The 13,017-nt window shown below is 41.8% G+C and overlaps 1 protein-coding gene and 1 pseudogene across 1 annotated transcript; one reads left to right on the plus strand and one right to left on the minus strand.

Annotated features, from left to right (window-relative positions):
• Window positions 1-13,017, plus strand: part of LOC139531010 (ATP-dependent RNA helicase TDRD9-like) — a 43,509-nt pseudogene that overhangs the window by 2,786 nt on the left and 27,706 nt on the right.
• Window positions 4,648-9,030, minus strand: LOC139530906 (protein RD3-like). Its single transcript, XM_071327703.1, has 2 exons — window positions 8,699-9,030; window positions 4,648-7,765 (listed from the first exon to the last, which is right to left on the minus strand). Exons 1-2 carry the CDS (start codon window positions 9,013-9,015, stop codon window positions 7,396-7,398), a joined length of 687 nt encoding a protein of 228 aa, XP_071183804.1. The 5' UTR covers window positions 9,016-9,030; the 3' UTR covers window positions 4,648-7,395.

Raw genomic sequence — 13,017 nt, forward strand, 5'->3', positions numbered from 1 at the left:
ACATATACTAAGTTGACTGTGCCTTTTAAACAGCTTGGAAAATTCCAGAAAATTATGTCATGGCTTTAAAAGCTTCTGATAGGCTAATTGACATAATTTGAGTCAATTGGAGGTGTACCTGTGGATGTACTGTATTTCAAGGCCTACCTTCAAACTCAGTGCCTCATTGCTTGACATCATTGAAAAATCTAAATAAATCAGCCAAGACCTAAGGGAAAAAAATTGTAGACCTCCACAAGTCTGGTTCATCCTTGGGAGCAATTTCCAAACGCCTGAAGGTACCACGTTCATCTGTACAAACAATAGTACGCAAGTATAAACACCATGTGACCACACAGCCGTCATACCGCTCAGGAAGGAGACGCATTCTGTCTCCTAGAGATGAACGTACTTTGTTGCGAAAAGTGCAAATCAATCCCAGAACAACAGCAAAGAACCTTGTGAAGATGCTGGAGGAAACAGGTACAAAAGTATCTATATCCACAGTAAAACTAGTCCTATATCGACATAACCTGAAAGGCCGCTCAGCAAGGAAGAAGCCACTGCTCCAAAACCGCATTGGACATTGGACTACAGTTTACAACTGCACATGGGGACAAAGATTGTACTTTTTGGAGAAATGTCCTCTGGTCTGATGAAACAAAAATAGAACTGTTTGGCCATAATGACCATCGCTATATTTGGAGGAAAAAGGGGGAGGCTTGCAAGCCGAAGAACACCATCCCAACCGTGAAGCACGGGGGTGGCAGCATCATGTTGTGGGTGTGCTTTGCTGCAGGACGGATTGGTGCACTTCACAAAATAGATGGCATCATGAGGCAGGAAAAGTATGTGGATATATTGAAGCAACATCTCAAGACATCAGTCAGGAAGTTAAAGATTGGTTGCAAATGGGTCTTCCAAATGGACAATGACCCCAAGCATGCTTCCAAAGTTGTGGCAAAATGGCTTAAGGACAACAAAGTCCAGGTATTGAAGTGGCCATCACAAAGCCCTGACCTCAATCCTATAGAAAATGTGTGGGCAGAACTGAAAAAGCGTGTGCGAGCAAGGAGGCCTGCAAACCTGACTCAGTTACACCAGCTCTGTCAGGAGGAATGGGCCAAAATTCACCCAACTTATTATGGGAAGCTTGTGGAAGGCTACCCGAAACATTTGACCCAAGTTAAACAATTTAAAGGCAATGCTACAAAATACTAATTGAGTGTATGTAAACTTCTGACCCACTGGGAATGTGATGAAAGAAATAAAAGCTGAAATAAATCATTCTCTCTTCTATTATTCTGACATTTCACATTCTTAAAATAAAGTCGTGATCCTAACTGACCTAAGACAGGGAATTTTTACTAGGATTAAATGTCAGGAATTGTGAAAAACTGAGTTTAAATGTATTTAGCTAAAGTGTATTTAAACTTCCGACTTCAACTGTAGGCAGTCATTGTAAATAAGAATTTGTTCTTAACTGACTTGCCTAGTTAAATAAAGGTTACATTTTAAAAAAAGTAAAAACATTTTTAAACGCAGATAGTAACTGCCACTCGAGCATGCTTTTGTGGCACAGTCGATGGCTCGGTGGGCTTCGGGCCAGAAGGTTGAGGGTTTCAAGCCATGCTCCCTGCCCGTTTCATTGCATTGGTGTCGGAAGTGAAAATGATCGGTGACACGCTCTTTGAAAGGAGGGAGTTGTGTAGTGACCCTGGTTTATAAGCGCAGATATCAAATCTGCCACTCGAGCATGCTTTTGTGGCACAGTCGATGGTGCACTGTGCCTTGGGCCAGAAGGTTGAGGGTTCAAGCCGCTCGCCCTTCCTGTTTCATTACAATATGTATGGATTCCAATTTGTTGTGGCTAACGTTAACTAGGTGGCTAGTGTTAGCAAGGTTAGGGTTAAGGTTAGGAGTTAGCTATCCCTTCCCCTAACCCTTTAACCTAACATGCTAAAAAGTAGTATGTCGTTGCTAAACGTTGTCCATGATGAGATTTGAACACACAACCTTTGGGTCGCTAGATGTTTGCATTATACCAACCACTCTTGTTTCTTCTGTTTTATGTAACCATACTAAACATATCATACTAATTTGAGTGTCTCGGATTTATGTTTACTGTGTTACGTCTAGTCTGAGACCAGGCTGCAAAAATCAAAAAATTATGGATAGAGGATTTTTCCCCCACATTTGGACAGTGAGGAAATATAACACATTTTCAATGCAGCCATTCGCACTTGTTGAAAACCGAATAAAGCCTGGAAAAGTCTAAATGGAATCCTTGGTATGTCCCAACTCTGACATTACCATGTTGAAATTGAAAAGGGATAGGTGTTTAAAGCTGCAATATTTAACTTTTTGGGCTACCCGACCAAATTCATATATAAATGTGAGTTATAGATCTGTCATTTTCATTGAAAGCAAGAAGTGGTAGATATGTTCTATGTGCGCTATTTCTATGCTTCCCATGCTTAAGCTTCCCTTTTGCATATTTTACTTTTGGTTTTGTACACCCAGCTTCAAACAGCTGTAAATACAATATTTGTGGTTATTGAAAATATATTTCACAGTGGATTAGATGATACAGTGATTCTCTACACCATTGCTTGTTTTGTCACAAACAAAAATTAGACAAACTATTTGAATTTTAGTAACCTGGAAATGGCAGAGCGATTTCTGCATATTGCACCTTTTAAGGTTAGGTGTAGGGACCCAATATCCCAAGGATATAACCAATGCAGGGGTGTAAAGTACTTAAATAAAAATACTTTAAAGTACTACTTAAGTAATTTGGGGGGGGGGGGGGGTATCTGCACTTTATTATTTGTATTTTTGACAACGTTTACTTCACTACATTCCTAAAGAACATAATGTACTTTTTACTCCATACATTTTCCTTGACACCCAAAAGTACTAGTTACATTTTGAATGCTTAGAAGGACAGAAAATGGTCCAATTCACACACTTATCAAGAGAACCTCCCTTGTCATCCCTACAGCCTATGTATGATCTGTCGGACTCACTAAAGACAAATGCTTCGTTTGTAAATGATGTCTGAGTGTTGGCGTGTGCCCCTGGCTATCCGTACATTTAGAAAACAATAACATTGTGTCATCTGGTTTGCTTAATATAAGGAATTTAAAATTATTCATACTTTTAGGCTACGTTTGATACTTAAGTATATTTGAAACCAAATACTTTTAGACTTTTAGTAATGAATGACAATTGTGTACTTTTTCCACCAATGCGGCTCCCGAGGCTAAATCAGGGCAGAATTAGTTTTGACAACCTCTGCAGTAGATGGATGTTTGATCCAGACCAACCCAGACTTCTCGACTCCTTTGCAGGGGATCCAGACCGACCCAGACTCCTTAAAGGGTTTCCACTAGTTACCACAGCACAGTCAAAATTGGCTATATTGTAAAAAATTTATGAAAACCAAAAGTCGTTTTTTGGTCATAATATAAGGTTAGGGATAGGCATACGGATAGCAGTGTGGATAAGGTTAGGTTTAAAATAACATTTTAATAAGCGGGGTTTATGACTGTGGCAACCCCTTAGCAGGTGTACTGTCACGTGCCTTTGAACTAATTTAGAATTCTGCAGCATCACCATTGAACACAGACCCAACGGAAGCGGAGTCCACAAAATAGTAAACATTAAGAAAGCAATAACTGCAGACCAGATAACAGAATGGTTTACATTGGGCACCCAATTTGCTAACATTAGAATCACAGATGAACCTCCAAAAAAAGTAAAGTCGGAGGAGTCATCAAGACCGAGGTAAGTAAACTGGCTAGCTAGCTAAATGTATAATTGAATTGCCCGCTAAACTGTACATGTTCCCTTGCACTGTAGCACACTAGCTAATTTACCAGACTGGAACTTTATACTTTTGTGTTAGCTAGCTACATTGCTACTTGCCTGACAATCAGACTGATACCTCTGCTCTGGTTCAGTCTGAGATTAATGCTGTACATACGTTTGGAAATGTCTTCTCATAAGATAGAATGTTGAATAATATTTTATTTTAACGTACTTTACCGGTTGTCCATGCAGTTTGTCCTTTTGCAGGTAGGAATGTGAGACAATATATCCACCTACAAGTAAAATGACAAACTTTTCAAAACGCTTATAGTGTGTTGAGATTTCTTTCACCTGAAGCATGTGTAGAACCATGTAAACACTTGCACGAGCTCGTTAAGTATGCATACGTTTGTATATTTTCATATTGTGCGCATGCTTCGGGTGATATAAATCTGAACGCACAGAGTTTTGTAAAGTTGACTAATTATACTTTCCTGTGGATATATTGTCTCATATTCCTACCTGCAAAATGACCAGCCTCACGGACAACCGGTAAAGTATTATTTTATTCAACATTCTTGCTTGTAGAGGTAATGAGAGGAAACTTTCCTGACCCAAACGATCATTTCTCGCTGATGTAGAATTCTACGCGATTCAACGTCGGATCGTCAGGCTACATAGCTACCTACATAATTTAAGAAATACTGTATTAACTAGCAAAAATGTTATGATTTACTAACACAGTAAACTATACTTTACAAAAATATAAACGCAACAATTTCAAAGATTTTACTGAGTTACAGTTCATGTAAGGAAATCAATCAATTTAAATACATTTATTAGGCCCTAATCTATTGATTTCACATGACTGGGAACGGTGCAGCCATAGGTGTGCATGGTAGGGTATAGGCCCACTCACTTGGCAGCCAGGTCCAGCCAATCATAATTAGTTTTTCCCCACAAAAGGGCTTTATTACAGACAAATACTCCTCCCACAGGTGAAGCAGACTGATATGGAGGTCCTGGGCTGTGCGTGGTTACATGTGGTCTGCTGTTGTGAGGCCTGTTGGATGTACAGCCAAATTCTCTAAAATGATATTGGAGGTGGCTTATGGTAGAGAAATGAACATTAAATGAACTGTCAACAGCTCTGGTGGACATCTTGCAGTCAGCATGCCAATTTGCACGCCCCCTCTAAACTTCAGATATCTGTGGTGTTGTGACAAAACTGCACGTTTTAAAGTGGTGTTTTATTGTCCCCAGCACAAGGGGCACCTGTGCAATGATCATGCTGTTTAATCAGTTTCTTGATATGCCACAACTGTCAGGTGGATGGATTATTGTTATGCCAGAATAAGCCTTCACAAAACACAGCCCTTATTTTAAGTGTTTCTAAAATCCCCTATGGGAAAAATGAATGGTGGAAAAACGATAGGAACATTTCCTTGTTTGACCGGTATGTTTTATGGGTATTATGACTCATAATGTGGTACTCTGTAGCCAGGTGCCAAAATGTCTAAGCTAGAGGTCGACCGATTATGATTTTTCAACGCAGATACCGATACCGATTATTGGAGGACCAAAAAAAGCCGATACCGATTAATTGGCCGATTTAATAAAATAAATATATAAAAAATTATGTATTTGTAATAATGACAAATACACTAATACTGAATGAACACTTATTTTAACTTAATATAATACATCAATAAAATCTATTTACCCTCAAATAAATAATGAAACATGTTCAATTTGGTTTAAATAATGCAAAAACAGTGTTGGAGAAGAAAATAAAAGTGCAATATGTGCCATGTAAGAAAGCTAACGTTTAAGTTCCTTGCTCAGAACATGAGAACATATGAAAGCTGGTGGTTCCTTTTAACATGAGTCTTCAAAATTCCCAGGTAAGAAGTTTTAGGTTGTAGTTATTATAGGACTATTTCTCTCTATACCATTTGTATTTCATTAACCTTTGACTATTGGATGTTCTTATAGGCACTTTAGTATTGCCAGTGTAACAGTATAGCTTCCGTCCCTCTCCTCGCTCCTACCTGGGCTCGAACCAGGAACACATCGACAACAGCCACCCTCGAAGCAGCGTTACCCATGCAGAGCAAGGGGAACAACCACTCCAAGTCTCAGAGAGAGTGACGTTTGAAACGCTATTAGCGCGCACCCCGCTAACTAGCTAGCCATTTCACATCGGTTACACCAGCCTAATCTCGAGAGTTGATAGGCTTGAAGTCATAAACAGCGCAATGCTTGAAGCACAACGAAGAGCTGCTGGCAAAACGCACTAAAGTGCTGTTTGAATGAATGCTTACGAGCCTGCTGCTGCCTACCACCGCTCAGTCAGACTGCTCTATCAAATCATAGACCCTAGTTATAACATAATAACACACAGAAATACGAGCCTTAGGTCATTAATATGGTCGATATCCGGAAACGATCATCTCGAAAACAAGACGTTTATTCTTTCAGTGAAATACGGAACCGTTCCGTATTTTATCGAACGGGTGGCATCCGTAAGTCTAAATATTCCTGTTACATTGCACAACCTTCAATGTTATGTCATAATTACGTAAAATTCTGGCAAATTAGGCGGCCCAACCTGTTGCATATACACTGACTCTGCGTGCAATGAACTCAAGAGAAGTGACACAATTTCACCTGGTTAATATTGCCTGCTAACCTGGATTTCTTTTAGCTAAATATGCAGGTTTAAAAATATATACTTCTGTGTATTGATTTTAAGAAAGGCATTGATGTTTATGGTTAGGTACACATTGGAGCAACGATACGCACCTCATCGATTATATGCAACGCAGGACACGCTAGATAAACTAGTAATATCATCAACCATGTGTAGTTAACTAGTGATTATGATTGATTTGTTTTTTTATAAGATAAGTTTAATGCTAGCTAGCAATTTACCTTGGCTTACTGCATTCGCGTAACAGGCAGGCTCCTCGTGGAGTGCAATGTAATCAGGTGGTTAGAGCGTTGGACTAGTTAACTCTAAGGTTGCAGGATTGAATCCCCCAAACTGACAAGGTAAAAATCTGTCGTTCTGCCCCTGAACGAGGCAGTTAACCCACCGTTCCTAGGCCGTCATTGAAAATAAGAATGTGTTCTTTAACTGACTTGCCTAGTTAAATAAAGATTAAATAAAGGTGTAAAAAAAAAAAAAAAAAAATTATCAGACACCAAATCGGTGTCCAAAAATACCGATTTCCGATTGTTATGAAAACTTGAAATCGGCCCTAATTAATCGGCCATTCGGTCGACCTCTAGTCTAATACGGGTTGACTTGTCAGTGCAAATGAAGTAGGCTCGCTAGTAGACTAGCCTATTGTAGTAGCTAGTATTGAGATGCACCCCTAGTTCAGGTAGATAGCAGTATACATTGTTGCATGTCTGAATCTGTCCCCAAGTGTTTGTCCTGAGCAAGATTGTGTTGCAGTTCATACATTCAAATGAATAAATCTAACATATTTTATGCACATTTTGGGGTGGGATTACAACTCTTTCAGGCATGACATAACAAGGATAGAAGGTAAGCATGGTCATGAGTTGGGGACTACTTTACCACCCTGCCTCCTCTCACAGCATGGTACTGTAGGCCTCTGTGGAGTTGTGTGGCACTGGGTGGTGGTAGTAGTAGGGAAGGTCCCAGTCCCTATGGGCAGTGAAAGGACTAGAGCCTCTCATAGTACGGTCCACATATCCAGAGATGGTTGGGATCTCCTCTCTCGGGGGCTCACCACAGTCCGGCACGGTGGGTGTGACAAAGCCCTGCTTCATTTGGTATCGGTTGGTCCAGGCCTCCATTGGCCCAAGCAGTGCTGGCTGCGGCAGATGCTCCTCCTCTTCTTCCCCTTCCTCTTTGTTGAGGAAGTCTCTCAACACCTGCTTGAAGACGTACACCAGCTCCCAGGGCAGGATGTTGTTGCTGGCCAGCACCTCGCGGAACCTGAGAATGGGATAGATAGAGGGATATAGTGGGTTAATAAACTCTTTAACCCAAACTGCATTATCCACAATAATGAGGCCATTTGGGAGAAGCTGTTTTGGCTTTCAATTATCCATTAGGCCTAGTTGACAAGTTATGCTGGTAATGATGTAGGCTATTTCAAAGTTTCATGCATTGTGTGAGGTGACAAGGCTGAGGGCATATTTATGAGCTCACTCCAATCTAGTTGTCAGGAGGACATTTTGCAAAGAAGAAAAATGCTTGCAGTGAGTTTCCACACCGAATAATATCCCTTGAATAATTGGGTGATCTTGTTACTGTTGTAATGTGATTATGCAAACCTAGTCACACCTCAGGATTGTATGGAGAGTTCTTGGGGAGGGGGTGTCGAGTGTTTGTGTCACTTCCGTCAGTGGTATAACTTGGCTTTGAACAATTTCTTTGACAGCCGTGAAGCTCAACCATGTGGATGTGGTTATGCACATCTAGTTAATGTACATTCATTTTTGCAAGACCCATGGTGGATTTAAAGGTTATTTCAAGCATTATTACAAGGGTCATGATTTCTCATTTAGCCCTCCAAAAGACCAAATCTGTGTTCATACAAATGTTACCATCACTGTAAAACATTGTTGTGGGATGTTTTTATTTTAATAGGGATATGATATTGCTGATGCTGAGTGCCTTCCCTGAGGTTGTTTTCGCTGTGCCTAGCCCCAAAGGATCCACTTCACTGTTGCATATTCACACCCCATGTTACCTACTTCTGTGACAATAACACAGTGGCTTCCCTGGCAGATTGCTCTGACCCGCTCTCCTTGAGTCTCGTCTCCTTCGCCTATTGTCACCCTGGTGTGGTGGCAGTGGCTATTTCGGACACAGTATGCTTATATGAAAAGGGTACTACTGTATGAAAATGGGTGTACAATGTACCTGGAGAGCACTGTGGCGGTGTGTATGGGCTGGATCTGGGCACACAAATGCTCCAACTGGTGACGCTCCGATGCGGGGATCAGCGTACGTAACCTTGGGTAGCTCTGGAGCCAGTGGGGGTATCCCACGGTGCTGTGGGCCAACCTGTGTTCCCGCTCCACCTCCCGTGCCAGGCGCTCCCTCTCCTCCACGTGCCACAGCAGCTCCCTGATCAGTGTGCAGCTGGGTAATACCTCTGTGGACTTAGCAGATGTCCCCTCATCTTGAGCCTGTTCTCCTTCAGCACGCAACCATTTCATCCAGCTGAATAGGGGCATGGCGGAGGAATACTGTGGTTACTGCAGTGAGAAAATAAAGTATTGTACATCCTGAATCAAAAGTATTGACACTGATGTTCTGTTCTCCTGAAGTCTGTTTTAACAGAACTGTTGAAAGAATTGCAATTGATTTGATCTGCACTCGTTGAAGACTTGACATGGTGGAAAGTGAGAAATTGATCACCTCCATACAAGCTGACCTCTGTCGTCATCAGTGTTCTGATAGCATTCAGTGGCATTCTCACTCTGTTGAGGAGGATGCCCAGGTGTGGGTGTGTACTGAACTCCTCAGACTGATGGTTCTCTCTGTACCTCACACCTTAGCTACACTCAGATTAGGCAGCCTGGGGTAACGGGTACTGTAGTGCTATACACCTGTCATCAATGTCTCAAAGCACAAGAAAAGTCTTTTTTTTAAATTAAACCTGACTGTCCTAGAAAATGTCTAAAAAATAATGGGCCAAATAATTTGTGGCTATTGTCTAGATGAGTGCCATTTTATTGTTGGAACTTTCTGACCATAAATGGCAAATAGCCTATGTAGTGTGAAATGTAATTTTAAAAAATACACATGGTTGTTGGTACTTACTCTTGAATGCTGCAGTGAGGAGGCTTGAGGGAGAGAGCCAGACGTAGGCAGAGAGATCAACACAGGCACCTCAGAGTAGCATCTCCAGGACTCTGTATCCATGGGTCTGTCAGTGAAGTCTCCATTCTCTGGTTCTTACTGGACTTGTAGTCCTGATCGAGAGTGGCTCATACGCTGTCTGCACTCCTCTGCTGTCTGTCTGTAAGAAATTGTCCTCTCTGTACTTGTAATTGTAATCTTCACTCGTCCCTGCTCTCCTGTCCTGTGGACTGTGTCCAGCGGAGTTACTCGGGGTTCTCCTCTGACTCCATGCTGTCTCCTTTCCTTTGGTGCTGCTTTGTTGTAAGGTCAGCTGCTTTGTTAGATGCTGAAGTGAGTGTGTGCATGTCAACCCTTGTGGATTTTTAGATGTGTGTGTGAGCTGCTCCCAGCTCTGACAGTGTGTCTGCTGTGTAGATAAAGTCCTCCTCTCGCCCGGAGAGAAGCTGAGATGACTGGGACTGCTCTCTCTGCAACACTGCCCCAGGCCTGACTGGCCCAGCCACGGAATGAGAGGAGTGGGGGAGATGACAGGGAGGACGAGTAAGAGAGAGGAATGTTAGAAACTCAGAGGAAAAAAGGGAAAGATAATTTTGAGGGGAGGGAATTCAGAAAGAAAGTAGGGGGAGAGCTATTTGATTTGACAAAGACACACTAGCATTACTCAACATTATTTACTCAGTGAAAAAGCCACATTATCACTACTAGGATGCAGCTGCCTAATATGAGTGCAACGGGGAGCGCTTTGTTTCACCTAGCTTTGATAACACCTCTTTTTCTAAGAGTGTAGTGGTGTATCTATAACCTAAAAGGGTTATTCGGCTGTCCTGGGAGAACCCTTTGAAGAACCCTGTTTTGGTTCCAAGTAGAAAGAGACCTTTTGGGTTCCATATAGAACCCTTTCCACAGAGGGTTCTACCTGGAACCAAGAAAGGGTTGTACCTAGAACGAAAAAGGGTTATCCTATGGGGACAGCCGAAGAACCCTTTTGGAACCCTTTTTTGTAAGAGTGTACATGAACTTACAGAACTGCATTGTCTCTCCTTGACACTTAAATGCTGATAAGTTTGGTTTTCTAAAAGGATTGGGTGGTGTGGGAGTGAATGATACATTTAGGGACAGACATAGAAGTGTACATTAGAATATAGGAGGAGAAGGCAATATGTGAGTGCATTTGCCATTCTGGTAAAAACAGTAAACCAAAGATTAGCAGATGGCCAAAGCCATACGTGCTTTAAAGTGCATTTATGGAAAGAGCAGGACATCATTATGAAGATTAAATAGAGAGGAAAGGCCATAAGTGCGTAGGGTAAGATAGACATATATTAATTTTAGGACACGAGGGTCCTGCCACCATTATAATCTAATCAAGAGCGGATACAGGCGTTATTGGGCATAAACAAGCAGGAAGCCTGAAATGAAGGATAATAGTGGCAGATGACCTAGGAGAAGTAATTTAATTAAGGTATGTGATGAACCCATGTGCTGTGTGTGTGTATAAGAACAGAGCCAGTGCTTATGGAAGGGGGTCTTTCTGCGGACTGACACGACTTCTGATATGTTATATTAAAAGTCTATATTGAATTTACAAGTTCTTGTAAGAGTGTTATATTTCTGAGACGATTATCCACGACAGTGGCTGGACTGAAACACCATACAGCAATTTTATTTTCTCGTTTGGCCAGACCAAATAGCCATGGAATTGACATTGGTCTGACATTTCAGTGCACAGTCAACTATCTTTTGATTTACCTGAGAATCTGTGTTTCTCTCTAGCCCTGCAAAAGCTCCCCAACAGCAGGTCAGCCCAAAGAGTGAAGGTGGGGGACTGAGGAACAAGACAGGAAAGCCTGACTTTTCTGCGAGTGAGTTACACATTGATATAACTTTCTAATTAATTTGGCTTTCAATTGGATTCCTTTTTTTCCAAACAATTAAGAAAGTCAATGAGCAAACCTTTTTGTGTTTCTTTCCAACTCTAGGTACGCCTCCACCCCCATTGGCCAGTTATGACTACCCCAGCTTGCCCATCACAAAGAATAGACAGGAGGTAAAATACTTTAGTAGCCACACACGCTTTAGGTACTCCTGCCATTTCAGACCTTTTCAGGTCATAGACTTGAATAGAGATGGTCATTGGCAACAGTTCCTCAGGTCGTAACTCCATTCAAGGTTTTACTGTGCTTCAGATGAGCACTGATTCTATCTGATGGAGCCATAGGCGCAACAAGAGCAGGGACCCTAACTCACTGTGACTGTCATCACATGCTTTCAAGTAACATAAGTCTGATGGAGTAGGGCCATTATTGAAAATATCTGTGTTTCAGACTTTCATTTCCTACTCAGATTCACATTTATTGTCCAGCAAGAGCAGAATCTGAATGTTTTGGATGTTTTTGTGACTGAAGATAAACAACAGATTAGAATACTTTATTATAAACTGTAATTTAGATTGTTTAATCATATTTTGATGTTCAGCTTTAAAATGGCAAATATAATGTTCTCTCCTCTGTTGTGTTTGATATGTGTTTGTGTATTTCTAGCTCATCTCTCTGATCGAGAACAACTCTGTGGTGATCATTCGTGGAGCCACAGGCAGTGGGAAAACTACCCAGCTGCCCCAGTTCATCCTGGACTACTACAGCGAGAAGAATGCCCCCTGTAACCTCATGGTCACCCAGCCTCGCAAAATAGGCGCCAGCAGCATTGCCCGATGGGTTGCCATAGAGCGCAAGTGCACCCTGGGTAGTCTGGTGGGATACCAGGTTAGTGAAGAATTCACACCACACTCACTCATACCTTGTTAATTATACCATTTCGATATCTATACCCCAAAAAACATATTACCATGCATACCATACACATCCCTTGGTGGAAAGAAGAGAGAGGAAAAGATGCAAGAAACAAGAAATCAGGTTGCATAACAAGTGGCAGTGGACTGAGTTTAGCACCTCTAGCGATACTATTATCTCTCGATGAAGCGCAGTACAAAAAGCCCACTTGACGTTTCTCTCACAGAGAGAGGAGTGGAAGGAGTGGGGTGGACAGGCTTCCATGCTGGACTGTTTCCAGGCTGTCTGGTTGCATTGTGTCCAGCTCTGAAACAAGAGACACAGTCTAATTATAACTCCCTGCTCCTCGCCTCTGTCTGCTCTGCTGTGGACTGCAGCAGGGGTGATGTCACTGCTAGAAAGACAGTGATTGAGGAGTGATATAGTGATGGGCTGACCTGATGAACACCTAAGGGCTTGAAAGCTTGTCAGAATAAATATAGATGGGAGGTCACAGTATAGTGCAGAGTGTGAACTAATGAAAGATGAAGGGGTGAAGCAGAGCTGTAGGAGACACTAGAAGATAATGGTAGCCAAGTACTC

Source organism: Salvelinus alpinus, chromosome 9 (genome assembly GCF_045679555.1).
Source record: "Salvelinus alpinus chromosome 9, SLU_Salpinus.1, whole genome shotgun sequence".
NCBI classification, from domain to species: domain Eukaryota; kingdom Metazoa; phylum Chordata; class Actinopteri; order Salmoniformes; family Salmonidae; genus Salvelinus; species Salvelinus alpinus.